The following is a 19,040-nucleotide window of genomic DNA, read 5'->3' as shown; positions in this document are numbered from 1 at the left end:
GTTGAGGTTCAGAAAAAAGATGAAATAATTTTCAGTGAAGTTCCTACCAAATTGCAGTACCTAAACGTACTTTATTGTACCCTAATAAATCTTGCAAAGTTTCAGCTCGATATTTTATTCACAAAAAAAAGTTCTTAGGTTCAAAAAAACATTCAGTGAACCGAGAAAGTGAGGTCGGTAATATAGGTATTTAGCTGTGTCACATGCCCTTAAATACTAGATTTAACAGAAAAATCGAAAATCTTATAATATTTTTTTGTTCTTCACTCGATTTTCGTATTTCTATTAATTTTCTATCAGTATTGATCTTTTAATATTTTTCTGATAAAATACAGTTTTCTTGGGTAGAATATTTGACCTTAAAATGGTCAGTTTGTTTTCCTATTTACCGACTTACCTTCACCCGAAGTACTGGTTCTGTTCGTCGGATAGGAGTAGATGTCGCATCCGGTTTGATAGAATTTCGATCAAAAATTGTCTCTGATAAGAAAGAAATTCGATAAGAAATTTAATATTAGTTTTTTTTTTTCAAAAATTTAATCAATAATTATTTTTATGATTTAGAAGAAGAAAGTATTTTAAAAAATGTGTGTGTGTGTGTGTGTGTATTGTAAAGCATTTCAAATTCGAGAAGAAGAAAACGATATTTTATACTCAATTTTAAATTTCAAAATTACATTTTTTAATTGTTTTATTACGTTTATAAAAAATTATATGTTTATTTCTTTTTTTTTTGCATTGGCTTTTTCTTGTTGATTATATTTTTTGTTAATAATTTTCTTATTCGGTTGAAAATGCAACTATTTTGGTAGAAAAATAACTTTTTGATGAAAATTAATTTTTAGGCACTGAAAATTCAAGTGAAATCTTTCTTGATTGAAAACTCGTTTTTGGCGGCTCAAAATTAATTGTTTGAGCTATAAAAGTAACTTTTCCATTTTTGGATGAAAATTTATATTATTAAGTTAAAAATTTGTGTTTTTGTTTAATAATTCCTTTTTACGTTTGAAAAATTCATCATTTTTGTTGAAATTTGAACTTTATTGTTGAAAATTTAACTATTTTTGGGAAAAATGATTTTCTTTTGTTGAAGACTAATTCTCTGACTTAAAAACTAAAAAAATCTACTAAAATTCATCTCTTTTGGTAGAAATTTCATCTTTGGTTACAATATCAACCAAATATTTTTTGAAAACTTAATTATTATATTATTGTAATATTATTTATAAATTTTACTACTACTGCCGACTACAATTATTTAGAAAATAACTATTTTTTTTATTTTGAAATATTTAATAATATCAACTATTGAGAATTCAGCTCTGTTGGTCAACAGCTTAATTTTTTTTCAATTAATTCGGTTATAAATGCAACTGTTTGTTGAGAAATTCATTTTTTGCGCGAAAATACAATTATTTGCTTAAAAACTTATCACTCTTCATTGAAAATTAATTAAAAAAAAAAAATTCGACTATTTTTGGTTGAAGTTTATTCTCTTTTGTATGAATATTCGACTATTTGTTTGAAAATTCTTCTTTGTGGGTATAACATGTAAATATTTGGTTAAAAACTCAACTATTATGTTGAAAATTCAAGTATTTTGTTGAAAAGACATCCTTTTTTGCTTAAAATTGAAATTTTTTGTTGAAAATTCATACATTGGTTTCGAAAATTCGTATTTCCGGTTCAAAAATTTACCTGTTTTAGTACAAAAATCATATGTTTGAATAAAAGTACTACTGATTGGTTGAAAATGAATCTTTCTTCGTTGAGGATTCAACTGTTTTGGTAGAAATTTAACTTTATGTTAAAAAATCCTATTTTGTTGTCGAAAATTCGACTAATTTTTTTTTACCGAAAAATAAACTAATTTTGTAAAAATTGTACTCTTACGTTAGAAAATCATATATTTTTTTTAAAACATAAAATTAAATCTTTCTTCGTTTCAAATTTAATTATTTTTTCGTGAGAATTCCTATTTTTTGTTTATAAAATCATCTTTTTTGGTAGAAATTTAGTATTTCTTGGATAAAAAAGCAACTATTTCGTTGGAAACTAATCTTCTCTTCTTTATAATTCAACTGTTTTGTTGAAAAATCATGTTTTGTTGTTGGAAATTCAACTGAAACCTTTCTTGGTTAGAAATCCAACTTTTTTTTTGAAAATTAGTGTTTTTTGTTTGAAAAGTCATCTGTTTTGGTAGAAATTTCTGTTAAAAAAAATAAAAATGCCGCTGATTCGTTGAAAATTAATCTTTTTTAAATGAGAATTCAATCGTTTTGTGGAAAATTTAACTGAAAAAATATTTTAGGGTTGTAAGTTCAATAATTTCTTTGAAAATTCGTCGTTTTGCTTTTGAACAAAACATCTCTTTTGATGGAATTTTCATCTGTTTTGGTTATAAACGCAACTATTTTGTTGAAAATTAATGTTATTTAATTGAGGATTCACCTATTATGTTCAAAAATGGTATTTTTGTTGTTGAATTTAACTATTTTTAATTAAAAATTAATTTTTGTTTTTTAAATATCTATTATTACATTATTTTTCAATCCAATTTGGTTATACAATAATTTGTTTTTTACCTTTTCCATTTTTGGCTAAAATGTATTTTTTTTAGTTGAAGATTCAACTATTCTTTAGAGAATTCATTTATTTGGTTAAAAATTCGTGTTTTTTTTATGGAAAATTAATCTTCTTGTTTAAAATTTTGCCTTTTCGGTTGAGAATTCATCTTTCTAGGTTGAAAATTCGAGTATGAGGTTACAAATTTATTTCATTTGTTGAAAATTCAATAACTATTTGGTTGCAAATTTAAATATTATGTCGAAAACTTTTAGTTTTATTGAAAGTTCAACTGTTTTTGCTTGAGATTTAATTATTTTCATTTAAAAATTCGATTATTCTGTTGAAAATCCATCTCTGTATTTAGAAAATGACAGTATTTGGTTAAAAATGCAACTATTATGTTCAAAATTTAATTATTTTGTTGAAAATTCAAGTTACTCGTTAAAAAGTTTTTTTTTTAGTAGAAAATTAAACTGTTTTGTTGAACATTAGTGTATTTGGACTAAAATTTACGTTCTTTCAAATTGATATTCATCTTTTTTTATTAGAAATTCAATTATTTGTTTGAAAATTCAACTGCTTTTGTTTAAAGTTAAATCTTTTTTTCTCGAAAATTCGACCATTTAGTTCAAAATTCATATTTTAAGATTAAAATGTCAACATGTACACTATTTTGTTAAAAAATTCAATTGAAATTTGATGAAAAGTTTGGATTGAAAATTCATCTTTTATGGTAGGAAAGTAATTTTGTTGTTTGCAATAAATTTCATGTTTTAAAATTGTAATCTGAAATTGTTTTATTCCATTTATAAAAGATTTGACCTTAAAAATGTTACAGTATTCGAATGCTGGTCTTTGAATATTAATAGTCACGGATGATGAAAAATACTCAGTAAAAAATGAGGGAATTTAAAAAATAAAGTTGCGCTGACCCTGGTTACGATATTTGAAGAGAATCAGATAAGCAACCGAGAAGAGTTATATTGTGATTAATGATGCGTTTGATGAAGTTGAATCGGAGTGTTTTAGGGTTAAAATTAAAACTGCCACGTCATTCGGGATTTTTAATGCGTTTCAGGTCCCGTGGGTGAATCTGGAAATACACAGAAACCACCTACGCCTCAGCAAACGTCTCAGCAACAGCTGCATCAGCAATTGCATCAGCAATTACAACAACAACAATCGGGCAATGTTGCTGGGAATAATGGGGGCAACACTGGTCAGCAGTCTCAACAACCAGGTTCAGGAACTCCAACCCCGACGACTGTCCACCCCCATTCGGGACCGCCCAGCAAACAACCCTCGCCGCATCCCTCACCTCTTTATCCAGGAATGCCGCAATCAACGCACAACAGTGGCAACGCACAAGGTAAACATCTTCACGATGCTGATAAAAATAAGCCCTAAAAAAACTAAGCTAGGTGAAAAAGAAAGCAATGCGAGAGCCAAATAAAAAAAATGTTAGAGAGAACGTTCGAAATTTGGATCTTAAAGACGCTGATAAAGGTTGGGGAAGTTGAGCGAGAGGAAGTACAGTTTGGATTGGACAAAAAAGAGAGGAAAGGAGACGCGCGCCAAACGCCTTCTTCACCTCCATTTAATAACCAAATCTTGTCTCGCGCATCACTTTGCATTCTGAAAGAGATGCGCACCAAACACCTTCGTGTCTTCTTGCAACAAAATTACATTTTCTGGTGATGTGCGTCAAATAACGTCGCCTGGAGCAAGGCACACGCCTTGCTACATCCAGTCGTATCATCAAAACTTTCTTTCCCGCAGATGCGCGCCAAAAGCCATAGTGTCCTCTCCTCGACCAACATTTAATTTCTCAGATATGTGCGCCATTTTCCTTTGTCTTCTCTGTGATTTTCTTGCCACAAAATCAGACAAAACATTTTTTCAAACACTTGTAATATCGTGTTACGCATGCGGATAAGTCGAAGGTTTTACGGCTTCGGTTTATACCAACAGAGAAACCTGATAACTATATGGCTGGCGTCAATATCCTACGCAGGAAAATACTTCGAAATGCATATTATCGCGTAGGTATTTAGATTAGATCTATGCATTTTGAAAAGTTCAATAAGGGTATGTGATATATATGTTGCTTGCTATCTTTAATCTCGAAATGTACTCATTTTTAAATTGAAGTAGAGTACCATCAATGCTATCGATTTTCAGCTTTAGATAGTGTATTTTTCCCTTCTTTGAAATGCGATCTCATGAAGGAGATTCAAAAAGTGCAAAATTTTGTTCAGTCGAAGTCTTTGAAGAGTAATGGGCTCTGAGAGACTTTAAGAATAAATAATTCTAAACCTGTTCAAAATCCAAAATTAAATATTGCATTCTTTTGTTATTTATCGGGAAATAATAATTTGGATGAGGAGACGACGGCATTTGGCGTACTTCACTTGGAAACGAAAACTTTTTTCTAGACACGACGAAGGCATTTGGCTCGCCTCTCAGGAAAACGAAATTTTTGTAATAAAAACTCGTGACCAATGCGTTTGGCGCTCTTCTCCGGGGGCAAAAAGTTCTTGTTAAAGAAAAGACAAAGGGGGTTTGGCGCACGTCTCCACAAAATAAAAACAAAATTTGTTATAGACAAGACGAAGGCGTTTGGAGCACATCTCCGGAAAACAAAATTTTGTATCGAAAAGAAGGCGTTTATCGCACGTCGCCTAAAAAAATTTTTTATTCGCTGTGGACCTGACCTTGAGCCGATACTGGATATGACTGCTGGCGCTCGGAGCGGCAACAAACGAAAGTTCTCGTTAGATAGAAATTCAAATAATGGGTAGACTGTGATATTACTTTAGAATACTTTTATACATATATACATTTATAAATAAAAAAGCGAAAGTAGATATTTACTATTTCAAAAGTTCGAGTCCAGAAAGAAATTTTTTAAAGAGCCACACGGTATTTATAAGTTTTCAAATGCACATAAATTCTTTAAGCCGGTGTAAACATAACCTTAATATGATTATTTAAATTGACAGCTCATTATGAATATTATGATAAAAACTGGATTTGAGTCAATAAAGCATAGGATTGATAGGAATTGTGATATTTGCACTCAATGTCAGGGTTGACTGTTGGACTGGGAACCCTGGAAAACCGGGAATTTTATAAAACCGGGAAATGACAGTGAATTTATCTTTTAATGGGGAATTTTACAAAATTTTTAGAATAAAAATGGTTTCCAGCTGTGATTTCAACCGTTTTTAAATAATGTCCTAAATTGTGATTTTGATAAATTCTTATGTCATTTAGTTTAGAATGCTTATTTCGAAAGTCTTTCACTTTAAAAATTTTCCATTTTAGATTTTTAATTTTTAAGCATATATTTTAATTTAAAGAATTTAAAAATGCAGTTTCAAAGGTTAAAAAAAATAAAAAATCACAAGGTGGCCGCCAGACCAGGAATTTTACGAATTTTCAGAAGAAAAATCTGCCCAAGTATGATTTTAACAGTTTTTTAAATAATTAAAATCCAGTTTTGAGGATTTAAAAAATTAAAAATTAAAAGCATTTGAAGTTGAAATTTTTTGATAAAAAACAGTTTTATTTTATCAACTGTAAATATAAATAAATAAATAATTTTTGAATTGGATCTATACTCTAAGTATAGAAATCTGAACAATAATTGACTTAACCAAACAATTCTAGATCTGTTCAAAATTTGAGAATTTCCAGATTGTAACTGTTTCAATCCGAAAGTCTTGATAAGAATTGAAATTAACATATCATTTATTCCGATAATTTTATTTTTAAATAAAAAATTTCATGATTTGTCAATAATATATTTTTAATTCAGAGTTTCAGGTATTCCTTTATATTATTTTTTTATATTAAATTTAATTAATAAATAGATTAATATATTATTTTTATTAATTTTTTCAGCTATTAAAAATGTAAACGTGCGTTTTACTACTTTCAACTGAAAAATAAATCCATAATAATATAGTTATAATTAAAGGTTTTTATCAAATTAAAAATATTGTGAGTCTAAATTATTTAATTTTTATCCCATTTAATTTGAAATTTCTTAATGTGGAAAAAGAATAAGTATTTAATATGTAGCAATATTTCACTGTTCATTTAAGACGAGTAAATTGAAACCAACCATATAATTAAAAGAAAAAATTTGAAACTGAATTGTTTTACATAGAAAGCTTTGAATCCTTAGATTTTCGAAGAACTTTTAAACTTTCAGCGGTACAATTTAAATTGTTCTATTTAAAAAGTGTTTAATTTATAAGTGAAATTGTTAAACTTTGACGCATAAATAACAATTGAGCACTTATTATTTGTACAAAAGATTTGAGTAATTTTAACAGATATGTAGAAATTTTGAAAAGATGCAAAATTAATTAAAAACTTGACATTATTTCAAGTAATTTAAACGAAATGAGTTAAAATTTTTTCAGAACTTCTAAATATATTTTAAAATTAATCGAAATTTTCCTGCAATTTTTGAAAGTCCAGTAAATTAAATAAAATCCGTACAATCTTCCACGTTCTTCTTTGATCATTTTTTAAATCTCTTAAAATCTTCCCTAAACTTACTGTTACCATACTTTTTCAAAGTGAAAAATCATTTTCAATTTTCCTAAGAATTTTAAGAAAATTTTTATTCTTTTGTAGTCTTTCACAATTCTTAAAAAAATTCTAAATTTTTTTTTTGAAATCTATAAAACTCTAAATTTTATTTTAAATTCGGCTGTAAGTATTTCAAATTATTTCAAGTTCTAAATTTAATTCGAATGTTTTAAAAACTTCTAAATATCTCTGTATTTCTCTAATATTTTTAAAAATAATAAATGTTCTATTGTTATTTATAAATAATTTTTTTTTTAATTTGCAGGATTCTCTAAAAGTTGTAGACATAATTCAATTCATTTTGAAATAAATTTAAAAGTTCTGACAAAAAATTCAAAAATTATTTTAATTTTAGAAAAATTTAAAATTATTTCATAATAATTCAAGAAATAATTTTAATTTAAAAATTTTAAATCACTTCTAGGTTTTAAGATTTTGAAATAAAATTTAAAAATTTTTAAAACTAAAATTTTTCATTGCTTGATTCTTTAATTTAGACTATTGAAAATGTCAACATGGATTTATATTTTTTGAACTTACTCTGAATCTTTGAACTCTATAATTTATAAAAGTTCTAGATTTTGCAATTTATTTGTATTTCACTTAAAACTGTTCAATTTAAAAGCGTTAGTCACTTCCAGTTTATACGTGTAAGTCATTGAGCATTTGAATACACAATTTTTGAATTGAAAACTTTCAAACTTCAATTTTAAAAGTTTGGAATTCAAGGGTTCCAATTTGAATGTCTTATTTTGTTTATTGTCTCTTACTTTACATGGAAAAATGTTTAGAATATAGTTTGATTTTTTTAATTTCATTGGCCGTGAAAAATGTTTGCGAACCGTGAAAACCTGGTAAATGACCGGGAATTTTTTTCTTCGATCAGTCTAATTCAGCAGAATTAATATTTACCTTATCACTGTTTATATTATTTCCAAATGTAGATAACACTGCACAAAAACACAATTGTAATTATCGTGGTAATTCTGAATTTGATTCAAAATCACAGCTGATCGCATGTAAACATTAAACACTCATCTAACGAGAATTAGCGAGTACCGCCGACAGGGGCGCTGTGGTGCTTCCGCTTCCCCAGCGAATAGAAAAAAGCTTTTGGTTTCTGGCGTACGTTTCAGGGAAACAACATTTTTGTTATAGAGAAGACGAGGGCATTTCCGAGAAACGAAATTTTCGTAATATTCTTAGGAGTTCTAGGGGTTTGGCGCACGTATCCGAGAAACAAAAAAAAAAAACAAATTTGTTATAGAAAAGACGAAGGCGTTTGGCGGACATTGTCGGAAAATGTGATTTTTTAAACATAAATTTCATAAATATAGATCTGAAGGACTAAGGTTTGGCCGGTATTTTGTAACATTAATGCGTTCCGGACTGCATAGTTTGGCCGCACATGAGGAAGATGGCCATGAAGTGCCCGGATTAGGGCTAAGCTTTGAATGTGAACCCATGCATCATCCGCGTTCGACAATACATCGAGGATTTAGTTGATCGATCGTAAGCCGCATTCTCTGTGAATAACGATCCTCAATGACCGGGTGGGTTGCCCTGTCTGGAAAGTCTTCTATCTCAAATTCTAAACCCTCTTTTGCCACGTGCTTTGCGAGCACGAGAGACAGAACGATTGGCTCGATTTGTCTCAATTGTTTCCTCTTCTTCTACCCGGAAGCCTCTTTCCCGCCCCCTATCGTTTTCCTTCTCAAAAGAGCCAGACCAATATCTCCATTCTACTTTCGAGACCACTTCAACCCATATCGAACCCTCAGCTCAAAATTTCAAGAAGAGACACTCTACTAGAAAAATTCTATTTGAACTCTATTAGGCACCGTTTCAAAACTGCGTCACGCTATCTTTAAAACTGTTTCCACCCCTTCCATTCTTTGGCGCAGATCGAATTTTTTCTTCGATTTTATTTAATAAACGCCTGAAATTAAAGAAAAAAATAATAAACATATAAATATAATATTTTAATAGACTTTACAACGCAAAATTCTCTCAGGAGACGGGAAAATAGGGTGATTTTTCAGAAAAATAGGGGAAATAAATTCTCTAAAATAAAATTAGTTTTTAGGTACTATTATTGAATTCAACATGTCGGAATTTATTGCATTATAGTAGTATAGATATGACAATAGGGCTGCAGTTACCGGCTGTCGGTAATGCACACCGTGGGTAATTTAGCATGGGACAGAACCCTACTCGGCCGGTAACTAGAGCAGTACTGGCACAGTTATACTACTCATTTTTAACAAAAAAGTTGAGTTTTCAGGTTTAAGAGACGAATTTTCAACAAAATCTTCGAACTTTTTAACAAAAAAGATTAAATTTCAACTAAAGACAGTTGCATTTGCAACAAAATAATTGAATTTTGAAGCCAAAAAACGAATATTTCAGAGGGCAGTTTAATTTTAAATGCAAAATGACCCATTTTCTATGTCAAAAGACGAATCTTCTACAAAAACTTAAATTATTTACATAATAATTAAATTTCCAATAAACAATTTGAATTTTTAACAAAATAATTCAAATTTCAGCTAATAGTTGTGTTCTTAACAAAAAATGTAATAGTAGATATTTTAACCAAAATAGTTTGTAATTTTAAATCAAGAACAGTTTAATTTAACCAGAAATGTCAAATTTGCAATAGAATAGTTGAATTCTTGAACAAAAAAAATTAATTTTAATTCAGGGATTTGTATTTTTAACTAGAAAATGTCAAATCTCTAACAACAGAGATGAATTATCAACTTGGAAATATAAATGTTCAAACCAGAAAGTTAATTTTCAACCACATAGTTGAATTTTCTAGGAAAATATTAGAATATCCAACCCAAAAAGACGAATTTTCAATATAACAGTTGAATTTCCTACAAAAATGTAATTTAAAACAAAATAGTTTAATTTTAAACCAAACACAATCACTTTTTATCCAAAAATGGAATAGTTAAATTTGCAGTTGAAAAAAAATGAGTTTTAACAACAAAAAAAGGCGAACTTAAAATAAAATACATACATTTTAAAACCAAATTGCTAATTTTATTCTCTCAAAATGATATATTTTCAACCAGTAATGGAATAGTTAAATTTTAAGTTAAAAATAATTAATTTCCAACCAAATATTTAAATCTTTAGCCAATAAAATGAATTCTTAACGAAAGAGTTCAACTTTCAAGTAAGTTGTTGAACCTTTGAACTAAAAGGGATGGATTTTCATTGAAAAATTTATTGGAAGAATTTTCAACTAAATTATACATTTTCAATAAAAATAGAATAGGTTAATTTTCATTAAAAAAATAATAATTTTCGAACAAATGAGATGAATTCTGAATCAAAAATATAATAGTAGACTTTTCTATAATAAAGATTTAACTTTCAAAGAATAATAATTTAACTTTCCACAAATTAATTAAATTTTCAATAAAAAGATGAAATTTTTACGAAAAAAAATCAATTCTCAACAAATAAAAGACGAGTTTTCTGCAAGGAAAGATTTTTCAGCTGAAACAGAAATTTTTTTACCAAATTGTTAAATTTTCAACGCAAGAAAGCAAATACTCTAGAAAAAGTTGGAGTTTTAATCCGAAAATGTGAATTTTCAACAAAACTTGCATTTTTATGCTAAAAAGTTGCATTTTTTGTTTACAACAAAATTGAAATTTTCAACAAAAATTTAATTTTCCGCCAAACAGTTGAATTTTAAACTAAAAACGATCTATTTATAACAAAAAATGAAATGGTTAATTTTGCAGTTTAAAAAATTGATTTTGAACCAAAAAACAAATGAATTTGTAACAAAATTGTTAAATTTTCAACCAAAGAGGTGGATCTTCAGCTAATAAAATTAATTTTTATCAAAGTTGTTCAAATTTAAACCAACTGTTTGATTTTTAAACCAATAAAATTGAATTATTAACAAAATATTTAAAAAATCATATTTTAACAAAAAAAAATTTTTTATTTAAAATTAAAAACAGTCAAATTTAATTAATTTTCAACAAAAATGGAATAGTTAGATTTTCAGTTAAAAAAATTAATTCTGAATAAAAAAAAAACAGTTTTTAGTAAAATAATTAAATTTTTAACATGGGAGTTTATACTTCAACTAAATAGTAGAATTTTTTACCAAAAAAGGTGCCTTTTAACAAAATAGATGCATTTTCATATAAATAATTAAATTTTTAGCTAAATAGTAGAATTTTCAATCAAACTTTTCACCAACAAAAAAAAGATTAACTTTCAACTTTGAATTTTTTGCTTTGAAATTTATATCCTTTAATTGAAAATTAAATTATTTGATTGAAAACGTATCTTTTTTTTTCTTACAAATTGTAGATTTTTGTAAATTTTGTACAAAATATGTAGATATTTTTTAAGGATTTTAAAAGGTTTCGAAATAATAATAAAAAATGTAAGATTAGTCGCGACATTTTAAACGATCTTTTATCTTGAAAAATTAGCTTGAGAAGAATATTTAAAATAATGTTTTTTTTTAAGATTTTGATAGGTTTCAAATTAAAGAGAATTTGTTAAGGTTCTTGTAAGCATTAAAAATGATTCTTTATGATCATTAGGTTTCAGAATATATTTAAAAAGCTTTCAGAAAATTTCAAAAGATTTCTACATTTGCTAAAAAAGAAACGGAACATTCTAAGGCATTTTTTTGATTCCTAAAATCTTTAAAAATAGATTAAACATTTGAAAAAAATTACAAAATCGTCGAAAAAGAATCTCCAATATTTAAAGGTGTTTTTTTAAATTTTGGCAGCTTTTCTTTTAATTTTATGAAAAATTCAAATCAATTTGGAAGATAATTGGCAGTTCTGAAACATTAAAAACTAATATGTTCGGTTACAAATGCACTTTAAAAAGTAAACTATTTTACAATTTTAATATTTGGTACAAATAATTTGGTTGGAAACCTGACTTTTTTAATTGAAAATACAACTATTTGGTTGAAAATGCATGTTTCGTTAATCTGTTTTAGTTGAGGATTCAACTATTTTGTTGAAAATCAACTGTTTTGTTCAAAGTTCCTGATTAAGGGTTGAAAATTGAATTGTTTTTAAAATAAAATTCGTCATTTTAGCTTACAAATGATAAAATATGGATATTTTTCTTCTTTCTGGACTAAAAAAGCTTCGTCGATCTCGCGAATTGGTTACTCAACTTTGTTAAAAGAAAAAATAATCTGAAAATTTTCCAGGAGGCCTCAGAAATGCTAAATCTGGAAACATTAAGTGAATTTTCCCCTATCTGATCCCACCTTGGGAGTAACCCCCAAGTTCGTTCGTGCGTAACCGTAATGGAAGCTCTACATTCTACAGTCTTTGGGATTGTCCGAATTACACCGCAAGCCCTTCTTTTGTCTGCCGGATTTTTAGGGAGGCAGATCACGTGGCAAACTAGTGGGTCTTCCCTATTCCCGTAGAATTTGTGAAATATCTTGTTTAAAAGGCGAATCTTAAGCTTTAAAGCAGAATATAATAGGTGGCGGTCTTGCAGACATAACCTAAAAAATTATTATTTACCGTGATGGCCGACAAGGAGTATTTGAGACACTGCAGACTTTTTGTATTCCAATTAAAAAATCATCATTGCAAAATTTTTGAAACCGCTTTTTACACAAAGAAAATTCTCAAAAGAAAATTCTTCAAAGAAAATGTATCTCAAATTTTCCCTGACGGAAGCCATTGTATTGACTAATGATTTTCAAGATTAAGTCCGCAGGGCCGCCTTCAACCAAAGTAAATTTTTTTAACAAGTAATTGCATTTAAAACAAAATTCCTAAACAAAAATGGAATAGTTACATTTTCAACAAAAAAGCGAATTTTTTAACAGTTCATTTAAATCGAAAAAGGCGAATTTTTTACGAAATAGTTAAATTATCATCCAAAATAATGTTTAAAAAAAAGAGAAGAATTTTCCATAAAATAGTTCAATTTTCCACCCGTCACTATGACTTTTCAACAAAATAGTGAATTTTCTACCCAGTATTTGAATTTTCAGCCAATAAGATGAATTTTCAATAAATTTTTTCTAGAAAATAAGTTGGATTTTCAACCAAACAGTTGATTAAAAAAAAAAGAAATAGGTTTTCAACCAAAAATAGAAGTTACATTTTCAGCTTAAAAATGTAATTTTTAACAAAAAAGCGCTTTTTCAACTTGTTGAATTTAACTTAAAATCACGAATTTTTAACAAAATAGTTGAATGCTCATTCAAAATGATAATTTAAAAACAAAAGAAGAAGAATTTTCTACTTAAAAAGAAGAAATGTCCACCCCTCACAATAAACTCTCTACCAAGTTGTTGAAATTTCAACAAAAAAAAATGTTTAAAAAAAAATTGTGTCGTTACATTTTCAACAACAAATCGATTTTTACCAGTTAAATTTAATTAAAAAATGACAAATTATTAACAAAATAGTTAAATTTATGGCCAATACGACCTGTTTTTAAAGAAGAAGATTAATTATATACGAAAAAAGTTGAATATTCAACCAAACAGTTGAATTTTCAAAAAAAAAACAACAGGTTTTCATCTAAAAATGGAATAGTTACAATTTCAGATTAAAACATTAAGTTCCAAAAAAAGAAACTAATTTCTAACTGATTAAATTTAAAGATCAATTAAAAAAATGAAATAGTTACATTTTCAATAAAAAAGCGAATTTTCTGCAAGTTAAATTTATTAAAAAAGACGAATTACCAACATAATATTTAAATCTGCAGCCAACGAGATCACATTTCAAAAAAGAAGATTTTTTTCTACTAAATAAGTTGAATTTTCAAAAAAAAGGTATAAACCAAAAATTAAAAATTGGACATTTTGATAGCAAATTAAACTATTCGCTTGAAAATTATTTTTTTTTAACCCATTAATTGGCAAATGAATATTTTTGTGCACGCTTTTTCAAGTACACAATTCACTTGGAAAAATAAAATTATCTTTTTACTAAAATCCTATATAGGTTTTTAAGGGCGCTCTTTCAGAATTTTTAACTTATTTTTTTAAAAAATCTAACAAATTTATGACTAATGTTTTTAAAACCCGGGTTTTAAATTTTTTCATGATTGTTTTTCAAAATTCTAAGCGCTTTTTATTCTATAAATTTTTTTCGTCAAGTTCATTCTTTTCGAAAAAAATTAAATTACGTATTACGTCAAAATTAAAATTTTTGAAAAAACTAAGAGGGATAAAAGTTAAAAACCAGGGTTTTGAAAACGTCAGACATTCGGACCGCGATTTCTGGCGGTAATATTACTGTCCAAATGCAGAAAGAATAACAAAAATTGATTTAAAAAAAATGACGTTTTTTTAAATTAAAATAATGAAGTTAGTGCAATTTTTTTTACAAAATAAGTTGCAGATTCTAAAAGGGCACCCTCAAAAACACCCTATATAGAATGTTGATAAAAAATAACTTTGTTTTTACAAAAGATGTGTGTACTTGAAAATGTGTGCACAAAAATGTGCATGGGTTCAATTAAAATTCCAATCGAACCACAAAACTTTTGATAAGAGGTTTTGTGGTTCGATTCCCAATGGAGTAAAAGTGGAGTAGGTTTTTTTTTCAAGAAATAATTTTGATTTAAAAATATTATTTTCCATCTAGTCTTAATAAGACGTTAAGCATTTTCTGTTATTGAAGATTCTTAACTTGATAGAACATTTTCAATTTTAAATTTTGCGCCAAAATCTGGTATAAGTGATAGGTTATGCTTGAGCGCGGCGCTAGTATTACGGCGCGAGATTTAAATTTAGTGTCGCCGTAGGTCAGGGAAAACCTGAAAAATCAGGGAAAAATCAGATAAGTCTGAAAACAAATTCTTACTGCCACCCTGAAATTGTTGAAATTGTTTAATTTGAATTTGACGTCAAAATCATTTTCAAAATATAGGTTATGTTTCTGAGTGGCGTTAGGGATATGGCGCAAGATTTAAATTTCACTTTTCAGCTTTAAAGCAACTTTTTTTAAACAAATGAAATAAACACTATAAATCTAAACTTTATTGGACAATTTGCAGAAAATCGGTTCTCACTTTCCCTCACAAACTGAAACTTACTACTATTTTGCTGATCAATAAGTCGATTTCAATACCTTCCTAATGAAAAATTCAAATTTCGCGCCAGAAACTTTAAAAAAATAGAGGTCACGTTTAAGTGTGGCATTAGGATTATGGCGCGACATTTAAATTGCACTTCTCATCTTTGGAGGACTTTTTTTTTAACAAATGGATTAGACACTAGAAATTGAAATTTTATTAGATAATTTGCATAAAAGTGAAGGCTTGGAATTTCATAATACAAAGAATTGATGTTATTTTAATATCCCTTCTCGCTTTTACCTCCATCAACTCCAGATATACTCATATGCGAATGACACTTCCAGTTCTCTGATCAATAAAGTGATTTCTATGCCTTCGTAGCTAGAGAATATCTCGTTATTATTTTTTTTAAGACAGCTTGTCATTCGCAAAAATTTGAAGGACTGTCATATTTTATATCGAAAGATAGCGGAAATAATTTTATTTCCGACTTAAACCAATTTTAATTAATGAAAGCTTCAATTTGTACTATACTGTAACCAAAACTAAGGAGAACATTTTATTATTTATTATTATTTTTTTAAATATAAATTTCGCGCCCATATAATTGTGCAAATTATAGGTTATGTTTGAGAATAGCGTTAGGATTTTGGAGCGAAATTTTAACGGTATTTTTCGGTTTTTAAAGAATTTGAATTTCGCACCAAAATCACTTTTAAATTATAGGTTATTTTTAAGCGTGGTGTTTTTCAATAACAATCATTTGAAAAACATTCATAATTTATATCGAAAGAAAGCGACAATAATTTTTTTGCAATCTAAAAAATTGGCCAATACAAAAAATGTGTCACAAGAGTTGAAAACGGCTATGCGGCGGCGCTAGTAGTAACTTTGTTCTACAAAACCATATAGTACCATAGGAAAATTGCATAAAAATTACAAAAAGAATATGAAAAACACTTTAACCTCATTTTTTCTTCATAGTGTAGAGTCAAGTAGTAAATGAGTCTTATTTACTTACGTATTATTTTATTTAATATAGGAAAAAGCGGCAAAATTGACATTATTCGAATTTTTAAAAATTATATAGATATTCAGAAATTATAAAGAATAATACAAAAAATAAATAACGAATTCACAAATGAATGAAAAAAATGCCGAAAATATATATTATTATTGAATTATAAAATTTTCTAAATTTCAAATAACGACAAATTTTTTAATTAACAAAAAATAAAATCCCAAATTTCAAAATATCCAGCACTAAATTTCTTCGACTTCAAGACCGACTTTTAATATAAATGAATTATTAAGTTCCCGGCAAATTTTTTAATTCCCGAAATTTAGAATTTTGCAACATAATTACTTGATTATTAATTTATAAGTAATTAATAGTATTATAAATAAGGCAAACAATTTAATGAATCATCAATTAATAATTTATTAATCATTTTCGGAAATTTTAAATTTCGTCAAAGTTAAATTACAGAAATAGAAATATTTATGAGAATTTAACAATTCGTTTATTTTATAATTCGGCAATTTTTGGTTGTTGCTAATTTATGATTTAGTTATTCTTTCTTTCGTTATTTTGTATTAGTCCCGGATATTCAAAAACTTAAAATATAGTGATAAAGAGGTAATTTTTTTATATTGCCGCTTTACAATATAATGCTACTATATTATAAATATAATTATTATATCTATATAGGACAAACAAGTAATATGATAAATCCTTAAATATTTTTTTCTATTACAATGAAATTACCAACTCCTAAATGTGATATTTTTCAATCAATTAGACTTTGTAACGAAGCTGAAATATTTTAACATTTGTATGTTTCCAAATTTAAAAAATTTACCTTACTCTCTTCTAAATTTTCCCAGCAATTTTAAGACAATTTGTTTATTCTCTTGAAAAAATTCAAAATTATTTTCAGTTCTATTAAATATTTCTTGAATTTACCCGATTTTTGTTTGTTTTTATTTTGTAATCTTACCATATTGAAACATTTTGCTTTAAAAACTTCTAAACTATTGTTAGAAATTTTCGAAAATCGTTTGTTATGTTTAAAAACCTTTTTCAATTTTCTCTTATACTTCATTGTTCAAAATAAAAAATTATTCAAAACTTCCACACGAATATCAGGAAAATTCTTCTTGTTTTTTTAAATTTTTTCAGACCTTCTAAGCCTTCTAATTTATAAAAATTATTCAAATTTTTTCAGCATTTTTTATTTATTGTGCAAGATTTTAAAAATTGCCCTAACATCTGTCAGTTTCTTCTTTGACCGTTTTGGAAATTTTCTAAAACCTTTTTAAATAATTTCTTCAAATTAATTTTTCGAAATAAAAAGTTATTTTAATTTTTCCGAGGAATCTGAAAAAATATCTTTCATTTTCGTGAAACTTTACAAAATTTAGAAAAAAACTTTACAAGTTTTATTTATTTTTGAATCGTTTCAAAACTTTTGCATATCTCTCAAACTTACTCAAATTTTTTCCAAAATTATGTAATATGACAAAATTGCAAAATTTTGCTTGAAAATCTTTCAAACCCTTTTTAAAAATTTAAAAATCTCCTATAAATTTCAAGAACTTTTTTCACATCCTGACATAATTCAGTTTACCTAAAAAATTTGTAAAACTTGAAAAATTACAAAAATGGCCTCAACGTCATCTATGCACTTTTAACCCACATTTTAAAATATTTAAAATTTAAAATTATTCTTTTAAAATAAAACCGAAACCATTTCTCCTCGGATCTTTTATATCTATTGAAAAGCTTTTAAATCTTTTATTCGGGGTCTTCGGGCTCTTTCATATCTGATCGATAATTAATGAAAACGATTCAATAAAAAAAGAAAAAAGAAAAACGCTATTAGAAAAATGAACTGTGTCATTTTTTAAATAATTATATAAATAAAATGTCTTCTGAATACATTTTAAAGAGTTTTCGAACGGCTCTACATGACAAAAGACATAAGAGTCAAAACAATTATAACAAAGTTACTACTAGCGCCGCCGCATGGCCGTTTTCAATATATGGTCCATTTTCAAATCTAGGTGACAGGAGGCTGCTTTAGGATAATTGTGGGAAATTTAAATTGCATTTTTCAGTTTTAAATGAATTTCAATTTAGCGCCAAAATCATTTTTAAATTATAGGTTATGTTTAAACCTGGTGGTAGGATTGTGGCGCGAGATTTAAATTGCAATTTTCTTTTTTTTTGCGATTTAAAAAAATGTAATGCAATGAAATTTTAAATTTTTAGTATGCTGTATTTAAAACTAAGGAGATTAATGATAAGAGAAACATTTTATTTCTGTTGCAGGTGAGTCGACATTCTCTCATTTTTTATATTTTCCACTTGTGGATTTACGTAAGTGAATAAAAGTACTTCAGCTTTAAATAAAAGACCGTCATTTACATTCATTAGCGTGTAGCTTAAAATAATATTTTCAGAAAATGAAAGACCCTAGTGTCCTTTAAATAAAAGTTTAGATAAAGAGCTGTTGAAAATTTGGTTTTCATTTAAAAAAACGATAAATTTAGCTGAAATTGTCCTAAAAATCCGAAAACCCATATTTTTATTGATTTTGATATTTTTTTAAATCATTGGTAATTTCTTATTTTATTTACTAGTGGACTTCCATTATTATTATTATTACACCATTAAGCCATTTCCCTTTCGGGGTAGTTGTGACTCACTCGGCAGGGGAAAGGAGTAGTGTGTGGATGGGATAGAGATTTTTCAGATTGATCCAGAATTCTCGTGCTATTTATGTAAATAACACGTTCGT

General features: G+C 27.1%; 1 protein-coding gene across 6 annotated transcripts in view; it reads left to right on the top strand.

The window, feature by feature from the left end:
• Nucleotides 1-19,040, top strand: part of LOC117168748 (phosphatase and actin regulator 4B) — a 326,157-nt gene that overhangs the window by 129,022 nt on the left and 178,095 nt on the right. For all 6 annotated transcript variants that reach the window (XM_033354515.1, XM_033354526.1, XM_033354494.1 and 3 more), the window contains one exon: nt 3,647-3,937. In XM_033354515.1, coding sequence (XP_033210406.1) covers nt 3,647-3,937 — 291 coding nt within the window. The remainder of the gene's footprint in view (nt 1-3,646; nt 3,938-19,040) is intronic.

This window comes from Belonocnema kinseyi, chromosome 1, assembly GCF_010883055.1.
Source record: "Belonocnema kinseyi isolate 2016_QV_RU_SX_M_011 chromosome 1, B_treatae_v1, whole genome shotgun sequence".
Taxonomy (NCBI): Eukaryota; Metazoa; Arthropoda; class Insecta; order Hymenoptera; family Cynipidae; genus Belonocnema; species Belonocnema kinseyi.
This window is presented reverse-complemented; position numbering and strand designations above follow the sequence as displayed.